General features: G+C 55.2%; 1 protein-coding gene across 4 annotated transcripts in view; it reads left to right on the forward strand.

The window, feature by feature from the left end:
* The first annotated feature begins 1658 nt into the window (after positions 1-1658).
* Positions 1659-22551, forward strand: part of PKN1 (protein kinase N1) — a 39041-nt gene continuing 18148 nt past the window's right edge. Inside the window, exons 1-8 of one of the 4 annotated variants that reach the window (XM_063801283.1) lie at positions 1659-1849; positions 2072-2205; positions 10194-10494; positions 12510-12661; positions 15292-15427; positions 19188-19333; positions 19765-19978; positions 20676-20870. In XM_063801283.1, coding sequence (XP_063657353.1) covers positions 1696-1849; positions 2072-2205; positions 10194-10494; positions 12510-12661; positions 15292-15427; positions 19188-19333; positions 19765-19978; positions 20676-20870 — 1432 coding nt within the window. In that variant the 5' untranslated portion in view covers positions 1659-1695. Of the gene's footprint in view, positions 1959-2071; positions 2206-2340; positions 2578-9266; positions 9381-10193; positions 10495-12509; positions 12662-15291; positions 15428-19187; positions 19334-19764; positions 19979-20675; positions 20871-22551 lie in introns of those variants that run through there. The other 3 variants (XM_016935305.4, XM_512443.9, XM_016935306.4) reach the window with 3 other exon arrangements.

A 22551-nucleotide genomic window follows, 5' to 3' on the forward strand; every position in this document is an offset into this window, starting at 1 on the left:
GGTGACTACACTGGTTCAGGTGAGTGATGGTAGGGACTGGATGCGACAAAGTGGAAAGGTGAAATGTGGGTGAATTCTGGGCTTGTGTGTGTGTTGTTGTTGTTTTCTTTCTCTTTTTTTTTTTTTTTTTTTTTGAGATGGAGTCTCGCTCTGTCGCCCAGGCTGGAGTGCAGTGGCGCGATCTCGGCACACTGCAAGCTCCGCCTCCTGGGTTCATGCCATTCTCCTGCCTCAGCCTCCCTAGTAGCTGGGACTACAGGCGCCCGCCACCACGCACGGCTAATTTTTTATATTTTTAGTAGAGACGGGGTTTCACCATGTTAGCCAGGATGGTCTCAATCTCCTGACCTCGTGATCCGCCTGCCTCTGCTTCCCAAAGTGCTGGGGTTACAGGCGTGAGCCACCACACCTGGCCCCCTCTTTTTTCTTTTTTTAGATGGAATCTTGCTCTGTCGCTCAGGCTGGAGTGCAATGGCACGATCTCGGCTCACTGCAATCTCTGCCTCTTGGCTTCTAGCGATTCTCCTGCCTCAGCCTCCCGAGTAGCTGGGATTACAGGCATGCGCCACCACGTTCAGCTAATTTTATATTTTTTAGTAGAGATGGGTTTCACCATATTGGCTAGGCTGGTCTCGAACTCCTGACCTCCAGTGATCCATCCACCACCCACCTTGGCCTCCTAAAGGGCTGGGATTACAGGGGTGAGCCACTGCACCCAGCTGTTTTTTTTTTTCTTTCTTTTTTTAGACAGGGTCTCGCTCTGTCACCCAGGCTGGAGTGCAGGGGCATCATGATTTCTCCCCACAGTGATGCATTCTCAGCCTCTTGAGCTCAAGCGATCCTCCCGCCTCAGCCTCCTGGTAGCTGGGACTACAGGCGTGCGCCACCATGCCCGGCTGGATGGGTTCTGGATCAGCATAATTCTCCTCCTTCTCTCTTTCTGTTGTTAGTATCTCCCAAAGAGTTGCTCAGAGGAAAAAATAAGAGAGAAAACATCGCGCCCTGGTTTCTGGGACGACTGAAACCACGCAGAGCCACGGGTAACCAAGGTACCCGCAGCCCACGGCGCTTCCTCGGGTCCCAAAGGGCGCCAATGTGCAGGCACCGCCGCCAGGGAGCGCTCCCTGCCGGAGCCCCGGAGACCAAGGTTTGGCTCCCTCGCCTGGTTTCCGAGGGAGTGAGGGTCCGACGGCGGCCACGAACAAAGCTGCACGCTCTGCAGACCCCGGAGATCCCCTAGAAATTCCGCAGAGGCCTCCACTCTCCGCTTGGGCACGAGTCTGCATTTATGGAGCGCCATCTGCATGCAGCAGCCCCGAAAAAGAAGGCGGTGCCCATTTTGTAGCGGGGAAAACTGAGACTCAGAGGCCACAGGGGTCCCCAGGATGAACAGCGAGTTGGGATTCAAACCTCTTTTAATAACAATAACGATAATAGAGGCTGGGCGCGGTGGCTCAGGCCTGTGTAATCTCGGCACTTTAGGAGACCGAGGCGGGCGGATCACCTGAGATCAGGAGTTCGAGGCCAGCCTGGCCAACATGATGAAACCCCGTCTCTACTAAAAATACAAAAATTAGCCGGGTAGGGTGGTGGGCACCTGTAATCCCAGCTACTCAGGAGGCTGAGGCAGAAGAATCACTTGAATCCGGGAGGCGGAGGTTGCAGTGAGCCGAGATCGCGCCACTGCACTCCAGCATGGGCAACAGAGCGAAACTCCGTCCAAAAATAGCAAAACAACAAACAATTACGATAACATTAAAAGTGACAGCAGCTAACACTTATGGAGCGTCTAGTGTGTTCTCAGCTCTTGGCCTGCACTGTCTTATTGAATTTTACCAACACCTAGGAGGTGAGCGCATCATTCCCATTTCACAGATGAGGTGCCAGGAAGGGTTTGGCTCCCCCAAGGCGTAAAGCGCTGGGATTTGAATGCAGATCCGCCCAGAGCTTGTCTCCAGGTAACGGGGAAACTTCCATGCCCTTGAATAGGGGACCACAGATGCAGGCGTCCCGAGCTTGCAAATGCACCGGGGTAGGGTGGGGTGGGGGGTTATTCTGTTTGTTTTTTCAGGGGTCCCGGGAGGCCCAAAGGCCTCCGCCGCTCTCGGCTTGAACGCGTGGAACCGTTCTCCTCGGGTTCCCGCGCGCTCCACTGGGGGACCCCTCGGCAGCGTGCGGTCGTCTTGGGACCCGGAAAGAGGAAAGGTGGGGAGCCGATGGGGGTGCTCCGGGCTCGGGAGACCGAGGGGGCGGACGGGCGGGACCCCGCAGCCCCGGGGGCCTCTGGGAACCCGTCCCCCCTCTGCCCCGCCCCCTCCCCGGGCGCCGACCTCCGGGGTCACGTGACCAGGCCCGGCGGCCGCTGGGGCCGGAGGGCGCGGCGCGGGGACGCGGCGGCCTGGCCAGGCGAGGCGGGAGCCGAGCAGGCCGGAGCGAGCCGCGCGCCGGGGAGGGTCGCGCCGCGCCCGCCCCCTCCCCGCCACGCCCGGGGCGCACGCGCGCTCCTCTGGCCGCCCCTCCCTCCGCGCGGGGACCCCTGGCGGGCCGCAGGAGGACATGGCCAGCGACGCCGTGCAGGTAGGCACACCTGCGTCTGGAGTCCCGGGGCGACCGGACGGCGCCGGCGGACCCCGCCCGCGCGCTGCCGGGGGAGCCCCCCCAGCCCCCGGAACGGGACTCGGGTGACGATGGCGAGGGCGGGGGCCTCCGGAGCGCCCGGCGCCTCCTCCCTGGGCCGGGACTGTGGAGCCAGCGAGGCCCCCTTCTCGGCAGGTGGCGATGTGGACGGGGCTGGTTTGGGGGCGATCCCGGAGGCAACCCCTGCTGCACCCTCAAACTCGGCCTCTCCTGGAGAACTAGAAGGGGCGCGGCGGAGGCTCTACTTCGGGTGTCTGTGGCTGGCTGGGAGTCCCAGTGCCTCTCGTCCGCCCCCAAACTCATCCCCCTCCCCAGGGTTGGGTACCCGGCAGGTGCCGCTCCACCTGGGGCACGTGCCTGGCGCAGTGCCCTGGGAGGGGAGGAGGCTGCTGGGCCCGGCCCGTGCCCTTCCCCCGCATAACAAAGCTCCAGCCACCCCCGCCTCTAGACAGCTTTATGATGTTCCAGACGCCACCCAGATTGGCACCTGTTGGCGGAAGTACCCGAGTCACTGCATTAGGTCGGGGGAATGGGGACCCCCACTCCCACCCTTGGGCTGTCAGGTGGAACCTTCTCCCGGGTGGGGAGTGTCTCAGTCAACAGGCCAGGGATGCTCCCATATATAGAATCCTACTTTTTTGCATGGTGGCTGGGCACGGCAGGGTCACCCCCACCCTGCTAACACACACACGTGACTGGCACCAGCCTCCCGCCCAGCCAGATTCCCCTTGTGCCACCTGGTGGGGATCACTGACCTGGACTCATCTTCCCCGTCTGTGACAAGCACGGCCAGGGTGACTGCCAACCTTCTTTGGTTCAAGTGACCCAAATCTGAGAAATGTCTGTGCCTCGGTGCCCCCATTAGCACCTCACCATCCAGTTCATTGTCCTGTGGTTGTTGTGTAACTGGGTTCTCGTCTCCTTCTGCACCTGCCCCCGGCCCCTTTGTGTCTCCCCGGTAACCCCCGGTCCCTCCCGCCTTCCCAGTCCTGCTGATGGCCTGCCGGCCTTGCCGAGGAGCTGGGCGTATCTGGTGTTGCCGATCACACAAGGTCAGACCTCAGGGCCGGGATGGGCCGGGGTCCCTGCCTCTACCCCCGGCCCAGGGAGGGCTGTGTAGGAATCCCCGGGCGCATGCATGCGCTTGGCGCATCCCACACATGACCCAGACAGGCTGTGATTCCTGCAATGAGGCTGGACCCACGCCCTGGTCCCCCCTTCCCATCTCTTCCCCAGTCTCTTCCCCCCTCCTGGTCATCCCTCTCTCATGGTTGCTTGGGCCTGCTGCCCTGTCCCTCTGTCTGTCCCAACGTGTGCCTGTCTGTTCTGTGTCCTGCAAACGGATGTCCTGTCCAGATTCCGGAAACGCCCAAGGCATTGAAATCTCCGGATATGGGGGTCTAGGTCCCTGGCTGCTCTGGCAAGATGGGGATTATGGGAGGCAGGTCCTCTGGGTCTGAGGTCTCCGCTCCATGGTGGGCAGCGGAGGAGCAGGGGTTCTCCATAGGACAGGCCAGGCCAGGGCCCTGAGTCCTGGGTTTGCCTTGCTGGCCCTCAGGTGACCCCTGTGCCCTGGGTAGAAGTGAGTCACTCAGGGGAGGAGAACCCAGGAGCCCAGCCTCCCTCCCTCTGTGCATTACAGACCTCAGCTGCTGGAGGTGGGGCCGAGGGAGGCCACCTCTCCTCTCTGCCTGGACTTCCCCAGTTGAGCTGGCCCCGCTCTTGGCTGTGTCCTCCCTCTGCCTGCTGGGGATGGGGTGGGGCCTTCTGAGCGAGGGTGGTATTTGGTGAGCCTGGGCTTAAATTCCAGCGGTGACACTTCCTTGCTGTGTGTCCTGGGCCCAGTGCCTTCGCCTCTCTGAGCCTCGGTTCTGACCTAGGAAAAATGGGACTAAGAGGGTGTTCATGGGAGAGAGAGAGACCGAGACCTCGCCAGCACTTGGCAGGCGGGGCTGCTGTGAAGTCGTTACTGGTAAGCGTCCTGGTCAGCAGCTCAGGGTGTGAATCTGTGTCCTTATTGATTGATATACTTATTTATATTTATTTATTTTAGAGGAGACAGTCTTGCTCTGTCACCCAGGCTGGAGTACAGTGGTGCGATCCTATGTCACCGCAGCCTCGATTTCCAATTTCCGGGGCTCAAGTGATCTTCCTGCCTCAGCTTCCCAAGTAACTGGGACAAAAGGCACAGACCAACATGCCTGGCTAATTTCCTTTTACTTTTGTAGAGACAGGGTCTCGCTCTGTTACCCAGGCTGGAATGCAGTGGTGAGATTCTTGTTTACTGCAGCCTCAAACACCTGATCTACAGGACTACAGGCATGCACCACCACACCTGGCTAATTTTTTTTTTCTTTATTTTTTTAAATTGAGATTGGGGTCTCACTCTGTCACCCAGGCTGGAGTGCAGCGGCATGATCTCTGCCTCCTAGACTCAAGCCGTTCTCCCACCCCAGCCTCCTGAGTAGCTGGGACTACAGGTGCACACCACCACGCCTGGCTAATTTTTGTATTTTTAGTAGAGTCAGGGTTTCGCCATGTTGCCCAGGCTGGTCTTGAAATCTTGAGCTCAAAGTAACCTGCCCGCCTAGGCCTCCCAAAGTGCTGGGATTACAGGTGTGAGCCACTGCCCCCAGCCTTTCTTTTTTTCTTTTCCTTTTTTTTTTTGTGATGGAGTCTCGCTCTGTCACCCAGGCTGGAGTGCAGTGGCTTGATCTCGGCTTACTGCAAGCTCTGCCTCCTGGGTTCACGCCATTCTCCTGCCTCAGCCTCCCAAGTGGCCGGGACTACAAGCGCCCGCCACCATGCCCGGCTGATTTTTTTGTATTTTTAGTAGAGACAGGGTTTCACCTTGTTAGCCAGGATGGTCTAGATCTCCTGACCTCGTGATCTGCCTGCCTCGGCCTCCCAAAGTGGTGGGATTATAGGCATGAGCCACCGCGCCCGGCCTCTTTTTTTCTTTTTTGAGACAAAGCCTGGCTCTGTTGGCCAGGCTGGAGTGCAATGGTGTGATCTCGGCTCACTGGAACCTCTGCCTCCTGGGCTCAAGCCAGCTTCCCACGTCAGGCTCCCAAGTAGTTGAGACTACAGGCACATGCCATCACACCTGGCTAATTCTTACATTTTTTGTAGAGATGGGGTCTCACCGTTATTGCCCAGGCTGGTCTCGAACTCCTGAGCTCAAGCAGTCCTCCGGCCTTGGCCTCCTAAAGTGCTAGGATCACAGGCAGAGCCACCACACCTGGCCAATACTTTTTTATTTTTTGTAGAGATTTTTGTAGGTCTTGCTGTGTTGCCCAGACTGATCTCCAATTCCTGACCTCAAGCACTGCTCCTGCCTCAGCCTCCCAAAGCGCTGGGATTACAGACGTGAACCACCACACCTGGCCAAATCTATGACCCTTAACCGTAGGCTTCTCAGCCTTAGCACTACTGACATTCAGGGCTGGGTCATTCTTTGCAGTAGAGGCTGTCCTGTGCACTGCAGGGCGTTGAGTGGCATCCCTGGCCTCACCCTGATAGAAGCCACCTCCTTACCCACAGTCATGACAACCAAAAATGTCTCTGGATGTTGCCACATGTCCCCGGGTATGGGGAGAAAATCTCCCCTCCATGGAAAACTGTTACTGGCCAGGCACAGTGCCTCACACTTGTAATCCCAGAACTTTGGGAGGCCGAGGCTGGCTGATTGCTTGAAGTCAGGAGTTTGAGACCAGCCTGGCCAACATGTGAAACCCCGTCTCTACTAAAAATACAAAACATTAGCTGGGCGCAGTGGCACGTGCCTGTAGTCCCAACTACTCAGGAGGCTGAGGCAGGGGAATTGCTTGAACCCGGAAGGTGGAGATTGCAGTGAGCCGAGATTGCACCACTGCACTCCAGCCTAGGCGAAAGAGCAAGACTCTGTCTCAAACAAACGAACAAAACATACTACTGTGACTTCCTTGAGCCTCAGTTTCCTCACCTGTGAAGTGGGGAGATTCTTGGCAGCTGCTCAAGATTAGTAGGGAGGGGTTGGGAAGATGGTGGGAGTGATACACTTGATCTGTGGCATTCCTCCCTGGGGGCAGCTGCGCTTGAGATCAGTCACGAGCCAAGGATAACATTCCTTGTCTGTGAAATGGATGCTCCCAGCTGAAGGAGATAACCCCAGGGGGCCATTTCCTAGCCAGCATTTGGAATCTGGGTGCTCTTGTTTTAAATCAAGGCCCTGGCCACGGGGCAGTGACTCACACCTGTAATCCCAGCACTTTTGGAGGCCGAGGCAGGAGGATTACTTGAGGCCAAGAGTTCGAGATCAGCCTGGGCAACATAGTGAGACCCCATGTCTATGAAAAATACAAAAATTAGCCAGGTGTGGTGGCGTATGCCTATAGTCCCAGCTGCTCGGGAGGCTGAGCTGGGAGGACTGTTTGAGCCCAGGAGGTAGACACTGCGGGGAGCCATGATCACACCACTGCACTCCAGCCTGGGCAACAGAGTAAGACCCTGTCTCAAAAAAAAGAAAAAAAGTTACATGAGATATTCAACTTTACTGTAAAGTAGCTTTGTGTTAGACGTTTTTGCCCAACTGTAGGCTTGGGTAAGTGTTCTGAGCACATTTAAGGTAGGCCAGGGTGAGCTATGATGTTTGGTAGGTAAGATATATTAAATGCATTTTTGACTTATGATATTTTCAACTTATGATGAGCTTATCAGGAAGTAATGCCATCATAAGTTGTTCTTGAATGTTACTGTGTGCTTGCTTAGCAAGTGGTTTTGTAGGCTGCTGATTTGGGGCATTCTTTTTTTTTTTTTTTTTTTTTTTTGAGATAGAGTCTCACTCTGTCGCCCAGGCTGGAGTGCAGTGGTGTGATCTCGACTCACTGCAATCTCCACCTCCTGGGTTCAAGCGATTCTCATGCCTCAGCCTCCCAAGCAGCTGGGATTACAAGCACGTGCCACCATGCCTGGCTAATTTTCATATTTTTAGTAGACACGGGGTTTCATCATGTTGGCCAGGCTGGTCTTGAACTCCTGACCTCAAGTGATCTGCCTTGCTCATCCTCCCAAAGTGCTGGGATTACAGGTGTGAGCCACCACGCCCGGCGTGATTTTGGAAATTGGAAATTCTTTTTTTTTTTTTTTTGAGACGGAGTTTCACTCTGGCGTGCAATGGCACGATCTTGGCTCACCTCGACCTCTGCCTCCTGGGTTCAAGTGATTCTGCTTCAGCCTCCCGAGTAGCTGGGATTATAGGCATGCACCACCATTCCCGGCTAATTTTGTATTTTGTATTTTTTTTTTTTTTTTTTTTTAAGTAGAGACGGGGTTTCTCCATGTTGGTCAGGCTGGCCTCGACCTCCCGACCTCAGGTGATCCACCCACCTCGGCCTCCCAAAATGCTGGGATTATAGGCGTGAGGCACCGTGCCCGGCCTGGTTTTGGAAATTCTTATCCCAGTCCCCCAGTGCTGTCCCCTAATTGTGTTGGCCTGAGGGAGGTGCCACTGGGCTGGCTGGGACCCTGGGCCTCTCAGCTATGGTCAATAACAGCTGGCGACTGGACTGAGAGGAAGCAGGAAGTTGGGAGGGCCCGTCTGCAGGAAAGGGGCCTCACCTCTGAAGAAGTGGCTGTTCTGACCCTGAAGGGGAAGCCGGGGACAAGGGGTGGCTGGGAGAGTCTGGAGGGACATATGCAGGTAGTCGCAGGGCTGGAGGTCTGTGGGAGCATGGATGCACTGCAGGGGCCTCGGGGAGCGTGCATATGTGTGTGAGCATGTGCACACGCATGAGCATGTGGGCCGTGCCCTCTGGGGCAGGTGGGAGTGTGTCTTGTATGGGTTCTAGAGCGAAGCTCATAAGCACTTGTATGTGTTTGCAAATAAGTGCATATGTGGTAGGCATGGGAATGGGTACACTGTGAGCCCATTTTCCAGGCACACACCTGCAGGTGTAGAAGTGTGCACCTGTGTGGATCTTTGTTTCATCCACACACACAGGCATGGGAGTGTGCACACATGTGAGCCTGTGTTGCAGGCACACACCTGCAGCCATAACTGTGCAAACACAGGCCAGGCGCGGTAGCTCACGCCCAGTAATCCCAGCACTTTGGGAGGCTGAGGGGGGCGGATCACCTGAGGTCAGGAGTTCGAGACCAGCCTGGCCAACATGGTGAAACTCTGTCTCTACTAAAAATACAAAAATTAGCTGGGTGTGGCGGCGCATGCCTGTAATCCCAGCTACTCGGGAGGCTGAGGCAAGAGAATTGCTTGAACCTGGGAGGCGGAGGTTGCAGTGAGCCAAGATCACACCAGTGCACTCCAGCCTGGGCAACACAAAGGGAGACTCTGTCTCAAAAAAAAAAAAAAAAAGGAAAGAAAAAGAAAGCGTGCAAACATTTGTGAGCCTGTGTTCTGTGCATATCCACATTTGTATTTGAAAGTTAGTGCACACTCAAGTCAGCCCCCGGAGCCTGCGTCCCCTCATGGATACACCATGAGTGTGTGAATGTACAAACTGCCTACACCTTGGACATTCTCTAGGGACAGGGAGCAAGGACTGTCCCTGGGTTTCATCTAGAGGAACAGGAGGTCCCTTAGATGCCCTGGAGTTGGCCCCGCGCGAGGGGTGCTGGGAGTTGACAGGAAAGAGGAAGTGGCGGCCGAGAGGCCCTGGTGGGGCTGAGGTTCAGGAAGAGGGCGGGGCACTCAGCCCGGACCCAGGATGGCGGAGGCCAATAACCCCTCGGAGCAGGAGCTGGAGGTGGGGTCCAGGGTCCCTGTGGGGGCAGGCAGAAGGGGGCCCCAAGTGGCACAGGCCAGTAGTCCTTCCCCGGGTACCTCTCAGTTTGGGAACAAGGAGAGGAGATGGGGCGTTGGCCTCAGAGTTCTCTGTCTGGAGGATGAGACTATCCAGTGCCCTTTGGGGCTCCCAGGTTGGGGAGAGACAGAAGGAAGGAGACCGGGCTCTGCTTTTTAGGGTCCCAGTTGTTGAACATAGGAGAAGAGCAGATGAGGGTCTTCAAGACCCCATAGTTTGGGGGTACAGCAGAGAGAAGACTTGGCCTGCCCTTGGGATACCCTAGTTTTGGGGGTGTAGCCAAGGAAAGATGAGGCCTGCCCTCGGGATGCCATAGTTTCAGGGTACAAGTGAGGGAAGATGGGGCCTGTCCTCAGGACCCTGTAGTTTTAGGGGTACAGCAGAGAGAAGACAGGGCCTGCCCTTGGGTCCTCTTAGTTTCGGGGAGCAGCAGAGAAAAGAAGGAATCTTCCCTTGGGACCCTCTAGTTTGGGGGAGGCAGCAGAAGGGAGACAGATCTTATTCTTGAGACCCCCTTAATGTGGGGGACGCTGTGGTGGTGGGGGTGACAAGGCCCTGCTCTTGAGACCTCCCAGTTTGGGGAGGTCAGGAAGCAGTGGCAAGGCCTCGTCACCTTCCAGTTTTGGGAGTCAGAGGAGGTAGAGCAGGCCCTGTCTTGGGAGCCCCAATCCAGGGCAGAGGCTGGGCCAGGCTGGCTGCATGTGGTCTGCACCTGGAGTTCTCCTAGCTCCACTGACCCTACTCTGTCCTCCTCAGAGTGAGCCTCGCAGCTGGTCCCTGCTAGAGCAGCTGGGCCTGGCCGGGGCAGACCTGGCAGCCCCCGGGGTACAGCAGCAGCTGGAGCTGGAGCGGGAGCGGCTGCGGCGGGAAATCCGCAAGGAGCTGAAGCTGAAGGAGGGTGCTGAGAACCTGCGGCGGGCCACCACTGACCTGGGCCGCAGCCTGGGCCCCGTGGAGCTGCTGCTGCGGGGCTCCTCGCGCCGCCTCGACCTGCTGCACCAGCAGCTGCAGGAGCTGCACGCCCACGTGGTGCTTCCCGACCCGGCGGCCGCCCACGGTGAGCTGGGATGCCTCTGGGGATGCGGGACTCCAGGGGTTCCACTGCTCACTGGCTCACCCATGGTCTCCAGAGCCAGGTTAACCCATCTCCACGGACCCCCAGGGAGATGCATGCCATGACCCCCGTAGCCACCAACACCCAGAGAGGTGCATACAGCCACACCAGCACCCGGTAACACTCAAGACTGTGCATGCTGTCACATGAATACCTCTAGACACAGCCACGCCAGCACCCAGGCAACATTCAAGGATGTGCATGCAGTCACACAAACACCTAAAAAAACAGCCACACCAACACCCAGGCAACACCCAAGGGTGCACATACTGTCACACGAATACCTCCAGACACAGCCACGCCAACACCCAGGCAACACTCAAGGATGTGCACACTGTCACACGAATACCCAGAAACTCCCACAGTTACATGGATGATACCCAAAGACTGTTTATTTTTGTTTTTGTTTGGAGACAGGATCTTGCCTTGTCACCCAGGCTGGAGTACAGTGGTGTGATCAAAGCTCACTACAGCCTCAATTTCCTGGGCTCAAACAATCCTCCCACCTCAGCCTTCCAAGTAGCTGGGACTATAGGCATACACCACCATGCCTGGCTAATTTAATTTTTTTTTTTTTGTAGAGAAAGGGTCTTGGTATGCTGCCAGGGCTTGGCTAGAACTCCTGGCTTCAAGTGATCCCCCTGCTTTGGCCTCCCAAATGCTGGGAATACAGGCGTGAGCCATTGCACCCAGCCTGTTTTTTAATTTAAAAAATTTTTATTGGCTTTACATTTTTTTTTTTTTTTGAGACGGAGTCTTGCTCCATCACCCAGGCTGGAGAGCAGTGGTGCAATCTCAGCTCACTGCAACCTCCACCTCCCAGGTTCAAGTGATTCTCCTGCCTCAGCCTCCTGAGTAGCTGGGACTATAGGCTTGCACCACCACGCCCGGCTAACGTTTGTATTTTTAGTAGAGATGGGATTTCACCATGTTGGCCAGGCTGGTCTCAAACTCCTGACCTCAACTGATCCACCCACCTCAGGTGATGTGCCTCTCAGAATGCTGGGATTACAGGTGTGAGCCACCTCACTCAGCGGTTTGAATTTTTTTTGGTGGGGAAGGACAGAGTTTTGCTCTTGTCACCCAGGCTGAAGTGCAATAGCACGATCTCGGCTCACTGCAACCTCCACCTCCCAGGTTCAAGTGATTCTCCTGCCCCAGCCTCCCAAGTAGCTGGGATTATAGGCATGAGCCACCACACCTGGCTAATTTTTGCATTTTTAGTAGAGACGGGGTTTTGCCAAGTTGGCCAGGGTGGTATTTAACTCCTGACCTCAAGCAATCCGCCTGCCTCGGCCTCCCAAAGTGCTGGGATTATAGGCGTGAGCCACTGCGCCCGGCCTCAGTCATTTCTGCACCCAGGGTCCCCTCAAGCGTCACACCACTCTCCAGAGACTCACGCAGACACATGCATCCGGATGTGCCAACACCCGGAGACTCAGTCATACCAACCTGGAGATCTGAACTCACAGTTGTAGCAACAGTCAGAGATGTACGCAGAGCATCTCCCAACACCCACAATCTCAGACAGTCATTCTAACACATGGCGTCTCACAGAGTTACACTAACACCTAGGGAAACACACACTCAGCCATGCCAACACCCTGCAGCTCACAGATGGCACCACTCCCACACCCATAGGCTCACACAAGCCATGTACGTAGTTACTCACGGGCCTCTCAAATGCAGTGGACTCAGCACCAAGGACACACTAACACACCTGGGCGCTCGCCTGCACTCATTCATCCTGGGTTCTGCCCCAGCCCCGAGGGGTTTCCCTGGGAGGGTGGGTGGGTAGACTGCTGGGCCCTGGTGTCCCCCTGCCTGCCTGTCTGCTGGCCCCCAGCTCCCCCTCCCCCATGCCCCAGGGGCAATGCCCAGGCTGGGCTGAGGATGAAGCCTCCCAGGCAGGCTGAGGTGACGATGCGTGGTGACTCTCTCCCACCTGTCGCCTCCAGATGGCCCCCAGTCCCCTGGTGCGGGTGGCCCCACCTGCTCGGCCACCAACCTGAGCCGCGTGGCAGGCCTGGAGAAGCAGTTGGCCATTGAGCTGAAGGTGAAGCAGGGGGCGGAGAACATGATCCAGACCTACAGCAATGGCAGCACCAAGGTGAGGCAGCACGTGCACACACACCGTGTGCACACACCACACCTGTGTGCGTACAGTCCACCCACATGTGCACACCCACCCGCATGTGTACACACCTGTCCACGTGTACACACACCCACTCAAGTGTGCACCCACACCTGTATGTGCACACACTCACTGGCATGTACTCCCACATCTGTACATGCACACACCTGCATGTGTACACACCCTTGAACGTGCACACACAGCTGCACGTGCATGCATACTTGCACACACCCACATGTGCGTATACCAGCATGTGTACATACACCCCCCATGTGCACACACACCTGCACATGCACACACACCTGCCTGTGCACCTGTACCTGCATACACATTTGCAATGCACACGCACATGTACACACCCACACATACACACCCACCCGTGTATCTGCACACACACCGCACATGTATGCACACGCCTGTGAGCAGATCACAGGCTGGGGGCATAGGGTGCAGCCTACAGCTGCCCCCATGGGAGGCTGGGAGCCTTTGGATTGGGGACATACTGGCTGATGGGTGTAACTTGGTGTCAGGACTAAGGCACAGGCAGCTCATGGGGGCATATGGGAAGCATGACTATGGGTGATGTCAGACAGACATGTGGCAAATTGTCTCCCCTCCTCCCACAGTCCCCTGCAGAGCCTCAGGCCCATCCACAGTCAGGGCAACATGCCGCCTCTCACTGCTGACGGTGTGTCCTGTTACAAGCACACACAGTCATGTCATACCTTGACACACACACACCATCATAACATCTAGACACACACACACACATGCTGTCATAACATCTAGAGACACACAGTGGTAACAACATCTAGCAACACATGGAGAATCCCACCACAGCCACATCTGGACACACACACACACTCTTACATTCATACCCAGAGACTGGTGCACACGGACGCACAGACACACACATCCCCCGTCCTGCCAATCAGTCCCAGGAACACACAGGTCTCCATCAACACCCAGAAATTCTGACACCACAAGCACAGGCCAACCTACAGCTAGAGGATTAATGTCCAGACCCACAGGCTGGTGTGCGCATGTCCTTCCACGTGAATGTCACATGGGAGGACAGACTGCATGGATTTTTTTAATGACACTATTTTATTTATTTTTTGAGACGGAGTCTCACTCTGTCGCCCAGGATGGAGTGCAGTGGCGTGATCTCGGCTCACTACAACCTCCGCCTCCTGGGTTCAAGCGATTCTCGTGCCTCAGCATCCCAAGTACCTGGGATTACAGGCGCATGCCACCACGTCCCGCTAATTTTTGTATTTTTAGTAGAGATGGGGTTTCACCATATTGGCCAGGTGAGTCTCGAACTCCTGACCTCAGGTGATCTGCCCACCTCGGCCTCCCAAAGTGCTGGGATTACAGATGTGAGCCACCTCACCTGGCCTAACATTATTTTACTTATTTAATTTATTTTTATTTTTATTGAGATAGGGGTCTGTGTTGCCCAGGCTGGACTCGAAGTCCTGGGCTCAAGCATTCCTCCTGCCTTGGCCTCCCAAAGTGCTGGGATTATGGATGTGAGCCACTGCGCCCCATTTATCAATTGGTGGACATTTGGTTGTTTCCACCTTTTTAGCGATTGTGAGTAGTTTTGCTATGAACACCTGTGTACAAGTATTTGAACACCATTCTATGAAAATTTAAAACCTAGATCAATTGTATATCTTTTACATGTATCTGAGCATTATACAAAAAAAGAATAAGAGTTTCTCACCCCCTAAGAATTTCTGCCCCCCGCCCTGGGGGTAATACTGACCCAGTGAAAATGAATAGAGTAGGCCGGGCGTGGATCCCAGCACTTTGGGAGGCTGAGGCGGGCGGATCACTTGAAGTCAGCAGTTCAAGACCAGCATGGCCAACATGATGAAACCCGAGCTCTACTAAAAAAATACAAAAATTAGCCGGGCGTGGTGGCACATGCCTGTAATCCCAGCTACTCGGGAGGCTGAGGCAGGAGAATCGCTTGAACCTGGGAGGCAGAGGTTGCAGTGAGCTGAGATCACACCACTGCACTCCAGCCTGGGCGACAGAGCGAGATTATGTCTCAAAAAAAAAAAAAAAAGCTGGGCATGGTGGTGGGCGCCTGTAATCCCAGCTACTCAGGAGGCTGAGGACTCCATGGACTACATCATGCCACTGTATCCAGGAATGCATGGAAGTACATTTATTTACTTATTTATTTATTTTGAGACAGGGTCTTGCTCTGTTTCCCAGGCTGGAGGGCAGTGATGCAATCTCAGTTCAATGCAGCCTCCAACTCCTGGGCTTGAGTGATCTTCCCGCCTCAGCCCCCTGAGTAGCTAGGACCACAGGTGCACACCACCACGCCCAGCTAATTTTTGCATTTTTTTGTGGAGACAAGGTCTTGCCCTGTTGCCCAGGCTGGTCTTTAACTCCTGAGCTCAGCAGTCCACCCACCTCAGCCTCCCAAAGCGCGGGGATTACAGGCATGAGCCACCGTGCCTGGCCTGCAAATGCGTGTTGTTACATCCACATGTGAACACTCTGCCACAGTCACCTAGGACCTGCATGGTGTGGCTAGACCCCAACCACCTAGCCTTCCTCTCTCAGACTGTCTCTGCCTCCAGGACCGGAAGCTGCTGCTGACAGCCCAGCAGATGTTGCAGGACAGTAAGACCAAGATTGACATCATCCGCATGCAACTCCGCCGGGCGCTGCAGGCCGGCCAGCTGGAGAACCAGGCAGCCCCGGATGACACCCAAGGTGAGTCCCTTGCTTCCAGGCAGCTTAGCCTGCATCTCGCCTTGCAGGGCTCAGCCTCCAGCTCCATAATGAGTCCCTTTCTGGGGCAGGGAGGTGGGTCCTGTGACCCACTGTGAGACTTCAACACATTCCTGACCCTCTCTGGGCCAGAGCTTCCCATTTTGTCCCATGCAAAGTTTGGATTACATCAGGGGTTGGTAAATTACCACCTTCAGACCAAATCTATCCATTGTCTTTTTTTTGTCAATAAAGTTTTATTGGTACCCAGCCACGCCCATTCATTTACTATGTTTTTGACTGCCTGACTATTCTGAATAATGACCCTGGCACTTGGTCACAGAGAGTCAGACACTCACAGTCACACTGTGTCCACATGTGTCACTCACCTGGACACCAATAACACAGACACAGTTCCAAGGAAGTTGATAGTCACAGGTATGTTGCCTTATAAACACAGTCTCGGCTGGGTGCAGTGGCTGACGCCTGTAATCCCAGCACTTTGGAAACTGAGGCGGGCGGATCATTTGAGGTCAGGAGTTCGAGATCAGCCTGGCCAACATGATGAAACCCTGTCTCTACTAAAAATGCAAAAATCAGCTGGGCGTGGTGGCACGCAGCTGTAGTCCCAGCTACTCAGGAGGCTGAGGCAGGAGAATCACTTGAACCCGGGAGGCGGAGGTTGCAGTAACCCAAGGTCACCCCACTGCACTCCAGCCTGGGCAACAGAGTGAGACTCTGTCTCAAAAAAACACACCAAAAAACACACAGTCTCACTGTCACCCCTAGACCTGCTGCCACATGGCGCTTTATCAGTCACTGGGACTTTTAGGAATAAAGTCATCCAGTCACCCATCCTTGCGACAACACCCAGAGACAAAGGAATGTGTGATCCTACCATCACACATAGTCACTGTGAAGTCCATGTGGATATCCACAGTACAGGCACACAATCATGTGCACCGTCGCACTGACACACACTGCAGGGACACACTTTTTTTTTTTTTTTTTTTTTTTTTGAGATGGAGTCTCGCTCTGTTGCCCAGGCTGGAATGCAGTGGCACAATCTCTGCTCACTGCAACCTCTGCCTCCCGGGTTCACGCCATTCTCCTGCCTCAGCCTCCTGAGTAGCTGGGACTATAGGCGCCCACCACCACACCCGGCTAAATTTTGTTTTTTTTTTTGAGACGGAGTCCTGCTCTGTCGCCCAGGCTGGAGTGCAGTGGTGTGATCTCGGCTCACTGAAAGCTCTGCCTCCTGGGTTCATGCCATTCTCCTGCCTCAGCCTCCCAAGTAGCTGGGACTACGGGCACCTGCCACCACGCCTGGCTAATTTTTTTGTATTTTTAGTAGAGACGGGGTTTCACCATGTTAGCCAGGATGGTCTCGATCTCCTGATCTCATGATCCGCCTGCCTTGGCCTCCCGAAGCGCTGGGATTACAGACTTGAGCCACCACGCCCTACGAATTTTTTGTATTTTTAGTAGAGACGGGGTTTCACCATGTTAGCCAGGATGGTCTCGATCTCCTGACCTGGTGATCCGCCTGCCTTGGCCTCCCAAAGTGCTGGGATTACAGGCATGAGCCACCGTGCCTGGCCGACACACTTTTTTTGTTTAGACAGGGTCTTGCTCTGTTGCCCAGGCTGGAATGCAATGGCGCGATCATAACTCACTGCAGGCTTGACCTTCTGGGCTCAAGCAATCCTGCTGAGTAGCTGGGACCATAGGCGTGTGCCACCACACCCAGCTTATTAAAAGAAATTTTTTTTTTGTAGAGACTAGGTCTTGCCCAGGCTGGTCTCAAACTCCTGACCTCAAGTGATCCTCCTGCCTTACCCTCCCAAAGTGTTGAGATTATAGGCGTGAGCCACTATGCCTGGCCTGTGCCCCTTTTCTTGACCCTGTGCTTGGGCATAAATGCATTTGTGTCTGTGACTGTGTTTCTCTGCCCCTATAATGGTGTCCCTGTGCCCAAGATGACAGGGCCGTGTCTGTGTAACAGAGTCTGACTCATGACAGTGTCTCTATGTGGCAGGGTGACTACATCTTTGTGACAGAGTATGTGTTCCTCTGGTGATAGTGTGCCTACGCTGGTGACAAAGTGGTAATGCCATGTGTCCCTGTGGGCGACAGTGTGACAGTGTCAGTGCGACAGTGCCTGCCTTACTCTCCTTGGGCCGCCATAACAAAGTCCCATAGGCTGAGTGACTTAAACAACAGACATTTATGTTTTTCACAGTTCCGGAGACTGGCAGTCCCAGATCAGGGTACCAGCGTGGTCGGTTCCTGGTGAGGGCGCTCTTCCTGGCTTACAGATGGCTCCCTTCTTACTGCGCCCTCACAGGGAGAAAGAGCCTTAGTGTCTCTTCCTCTTCTTATTTTTCATTTTTAGTTTTTTGAGACAGGGTCTCGGTCTGTCACCCAGGCTGGAGTGCAGTGGCGTGATCACAGCTCACTGCAGCCTCGACTTTCTGGGCTCAAGTGATCCTCCTCGTTCAGCCTTCTAAGTAGCTGGGACTACAGGCACACGCCACCATGCCTCGCTAATTTATTTTTTATTTTTAGTAGAGACAAGGTCTCTCTATGGTGCCCAGGCTGGTCTCAAACTCCTGGCCTCGGGTGATCCTCCTGCCTCAGCCTCCTAAAGTGCTGGGATTACAGGCATGGACCACTGCACCCAGCTTCTTCCTCCTCCAATAAGGGCGCTAATCCCATCATGATGGCCCTCCCTCCATGACCTCCTCTAACCCTAATTACCTCCCAAAGGCACTTGGAGAAGTCCAAGTGCCATCCCACTGGGGATTAGGGGTTCAACATAGGAATTTGGTAGGAGACAAACATTGAGTCTCTTAACAGTGTCTTTGTGACTGACACCATCTGTGTAAATGTAGTATGCTGTGGTTGTCCAAATGTCCATGAGTGTCACCATGCCTGGTTGACTGTGTAACCTGGTGACTGTTCATTGGGGAATGAGGTGTGTCAACACGGGTATGACAGTATTTTTTTTTTTTTTTTAATGACATAGAGTCTCACTCTGTCACCCAGGCTGGAGAGCAATGGCGCAATCTCGGCTTACTGCAACCACCGCCTCCTGGGTTCAAGTGATTCTCCTGCCTCAGCCTCCTGAGTAGCTGGGATTACAGGCATGCGTCACTGTGCCCAGCTAATTTTTGTGTTTTTAGTAGAGAGGGTTTCACTATGTTGGCCAGGCTGGTCTCAAACTCCTGACCTCAAGTAATCCGCCTGCCTTGGCCTCCGAAAGTGCTGAGATTACAGGCCTGAGCCGCCATGCTTGGCCTATGATTTAGATGTTCCTGTCTGTTTGGGTGACAGCCCCTGGGTGACAGTGTCTGAATCTAGATAATGTGGCTTATCCCTGGGGGCCACAATGTGCCTGCGTCTGTCCCTGTGCAAATCCCTGGAGGTGAAGAGGGACCGTGACAATGTGTCTGTCGGTAAGCATGGGGTGACAGTGTGCCTGTGTGTCATTGCTCAGACTGTCCCCCGTAACAGGGTAACTTTTTCCCTAGGACTGGCCCCGTGAGTGATGGTGTTTGGATAAAAGAGTCTGGGTGGAAGTGTGGCTGCCTGCAGGTGACAGTGCGACAGTGTCACTGTGCCTGCCCCTTGGATGAAGCATGATGCATCTTCATGATGGTTTGTCTGTGGCCCGTGCCTGTTCCTGCGAATGGCTGTGTCTGCGACTAGGTTGGTGGGGCGCTGCAGGCTAGCCTCACTGCCCTGTGTTCCACGCTCACAGGGAGTCCTGACCTTGGGGCTGTGGAGCTGCGCATCGAAGAGCTGCGGCACCACTTCCGAGTGGAGCACGCGGTGGCCGAGGGTGCCAAGAACGTACTGCGCCTGCTCAGCGCTGCCAAGGCCCCGGACCGCAAGGCAGTCACTGAGGTGAGGGGCGGAGCTTTCATTAGAGGCGGGGCTTCAGCAAGGGGCGGTGCTTCAGCAAGCGGCGGGGACTTCACCAGGAACACCCACGGTGAGGGGTGGAGCCTCAAAGGGGGTGGGACCTTCATAAGGGGTGGGGCCTCAGCCAGGGTAGACTACTGTGAGGGGCAGGGCGTCAGGCAGGAACAGTGCAACTGTGAGGGGCGGGGCCTCAGCGAGGGGGCGTGGTTTCAGGCAGAAATGGCCCTCGGTGAGGGGAGGGGCCTCTCCAAGGGGCGGGGCCTGGTTTTCCCAGAGGTGGGACCAAGTTGGTTTGAGGTTTAGCCCTCTAGGGAGGAGCTCAGTGTGAGACTCAGCCTGGGGGTGGGGCCTAGGCCTGCACTTGGGAAGGGGCAAGCCTGGTCCCGCCCCCAGCCCCACACTTCCCACCACAGGCCCAGGAGAAATTGACAGAATCCAACCAGAAGCTGGGGCTGCTGCGGGAGGCTCTGGAGCGGAGACTTGGGGAGCTGCCCGCCGACCACCCCAAGGGGCGGCTGCTGCGAGAAGAGCTCGCTGCCGCCTCGTCCGCTGCTTTCAGCACCCGCCTGGCCGGGCCCTTTCCCGCCACGCACTACAGCACCCTGTGCAAGCCCGCGCCGCTCACAGGTGGGCCTGAGACCCTACCCCACCCCTGCAGCCCTGGGCCTCCGACTCCTCTCATTTCCCCATTCCTGTGACCCCCGACTTCAATCTCCACTCTCCCCAACCCTGGACTCCCATCCCACCACTGTCTCCCCCTCCTTTGCCCTCTGATTCTGGGCTTTTGCCCCCCCACCCCACACCTCAGTTTCTCCATCTCTCTTCACCTGGCCCAGTATTTTTCTCCCAGCCCTTGTTCCCCAGCCCCACCTCGGCCTCACAACGCTCAGCCATGAGCCTCCTACCCGCCTGCTGCAGACCAGCCAGCCCCACCTTCCACAGACCCCTCAGCCATCTACCCCTCCAGACCAGCCCCACCGTAGACCCCTAGCCCATCTTAGACCTCAGATTGTCCACCAAGTCCTCCCCTACAACCCCTAGTCCTACCCTGTTCCTGCTTGCCTGGGCCCACGGCCTGTACCCTGAGCCTCTCTTCTGCCCCTAAACTCCCGCATCCGAGCCCCTCCCGGAAGGACTGCTTCTCTCATATTCTCCTATCCCAGCACGGACATCCCGGCCTCATGCCCCATGCTCCATTCTGGTTGTCCCTCACTGGCTCCCACTTGTACCATGGCTGCGTCTGGATGTGTCCCCTCCCCGCTGTGGTCCCCTCCGCTCAGCCTGCCCCAGAAGTGGCCCCCTGCTGAGCTTTCCCCTCCTACAGGGACCCTGGAGGTACGAGTGGTGGGCTGCAGAGACCTCCCAGAGACCATCCCCTGGAACCCTACGCCCTCAATGGGGGGACCTGGGACCCCAGACAGCCGCCCCCCCTTCCTGAGCCGCCCAGCCCGGGGCCTTTACAGCCGAAGCGGAAGCCTCAGTGGCCGGAGCAGCCTCAAAGCAGAAGCTGAGAACACCAGTGAGTGGGCATCGTGGGCCCTGAGAAACGAGGTGGCATTGGGGACCTGGAATGCCCCATATTTGTAAACCTTTAAAAAATAAGCCAGGGGTCGGGCGTGGTGGCTTACACATGTAATCCCAGCACTTTGGGAAGCCAAGGTGGACGGATCACTTGAGGTCAGGAATTTGAGACCAGCCTGGCCAACATGGTGAAACACTGTCTCTACTTAAAAATACAACTTAGGTGGGCATGGTGGTGCACACCTGTAATCCCAGCTGTTTGGGAGGCTTAGGCAGGAGAATTACTTGAACCCGGGAGGTGGAAATTGCAGTGAGCCATGATCGCGCCATTGCCCTCCAGCCTGGGTGACAGAGTGAGACTTTGCCTCAAAAGAGAACGAAAACAACAACAAAAACAAAAAAACAGGCCAGGTGCAGCAGCTCATGCCTGTAATCCCAGCACTTTGGGAGGCTGAGACAGGAGGATCACTTGAGGCCAGGAGTTTGAGACCAGCCTGGGCAACATAGCAAGACCCTGTCTCTACAAAAAATAAAATGTAAAAATTAGCCAGATGTGGTGGCCCGCACCTGTAGTCCTAGCTATTCTAGAGGTGGGAGGATCACTTGAGCCCAGTGAGCTATCATTGAGCCATTTCACTCTAGCCTAGATGACAGAGAGACCCTGTCTCTAAATTAAAAAAAAAGAAAAAAAATTTCAAGTTTATTTAGATTAAAAAAAAGGCTGGGCGTGGTGGCTCACGCCTGTAATCCCAGCACTTGGGGAGGCCGAGGCGGGTGGATCACGAGGTCAGGAGTTCAAGACCAGCCTGGCCAGCATGGTGAAACCCCATCTCTACAAAAAATACAAAAAAATTAGCCAGGCGTGGCGGCGCATGCCTGTAATCCCAGCTACTCGGGAGGCTGAGGCAGAGAATTGCTTGAACCCAGGAGGCGGAGGTTGCAGTGAGCCGAGATTGTGCCACCGTACTCCAGCCTGTGCAACAGAGCAAGACTCCATCTCAAAATAATAATAATAATAATAAATAAATAAAACAAATTTAAAAAGAAAGGAAAACTAAACAAGAAACCAATATATCATATTCATTAGGATGACTAATACTATTTTAAAAACCCAACAAAACAAACAGAAAATAAGTGTTGGTGAGGATGTGGAGAGAAATCAGAACCTTTGTGCACTGTTGGTGGGAGTGTAAAATGGTGCAGCCCTATGGAAAATATATTGGCATGGCCGAGTGCAGTGGCTCACACCTGTAATCCCAGCACTTTGGGAGGCTGAGGGGGGCAGATCACCTGAGGTCAGGAGTTCGAGACCAGCCTGGCTATCATGGCAAAACCCCGTCTCTACTAAAAATACAAAAATTAGCTGGGCATGGTGGTGTGTGTCTGTAATCCCAGCTACTCAGAAGGCTGAGGAAGGAGAATCGCTTGAACCCAGGAGGCAGAAGTTGCAGTGAGCTTAGATCGAGCCACTGCACTCCAGCCTGGGCAACAGAGCAACTCTGTCTGAAAGAAAGAGAGAGAGAGGGAGGGAGGAAGGAAGGAATATTGGCAGTTCCTGAAACAAGTAAAAACAGAGTAAGCAGGCCAGGCGCAATGGCTCACACCTGTAATTCCACCACTTTGGGAGGTCAAGGTAGGTGGATCACCTGAGGTCAGAAGTTCAAGACCAGCCTGGCCAT

Source organism: Pan troglodytes, chromosome 20 (genome assembly GCF_028858775.2).
Source record: "Pan troglodytes isolate AG18354 chromosome 20, NHGRI_mPanTro3-v2.0_pri, whole genome shotgun sequence".
NCBI lineage: Eukaryota > Metazoa > Chordata > Mammalia > Primates > Hominidae > Pan > Pan troglodytes.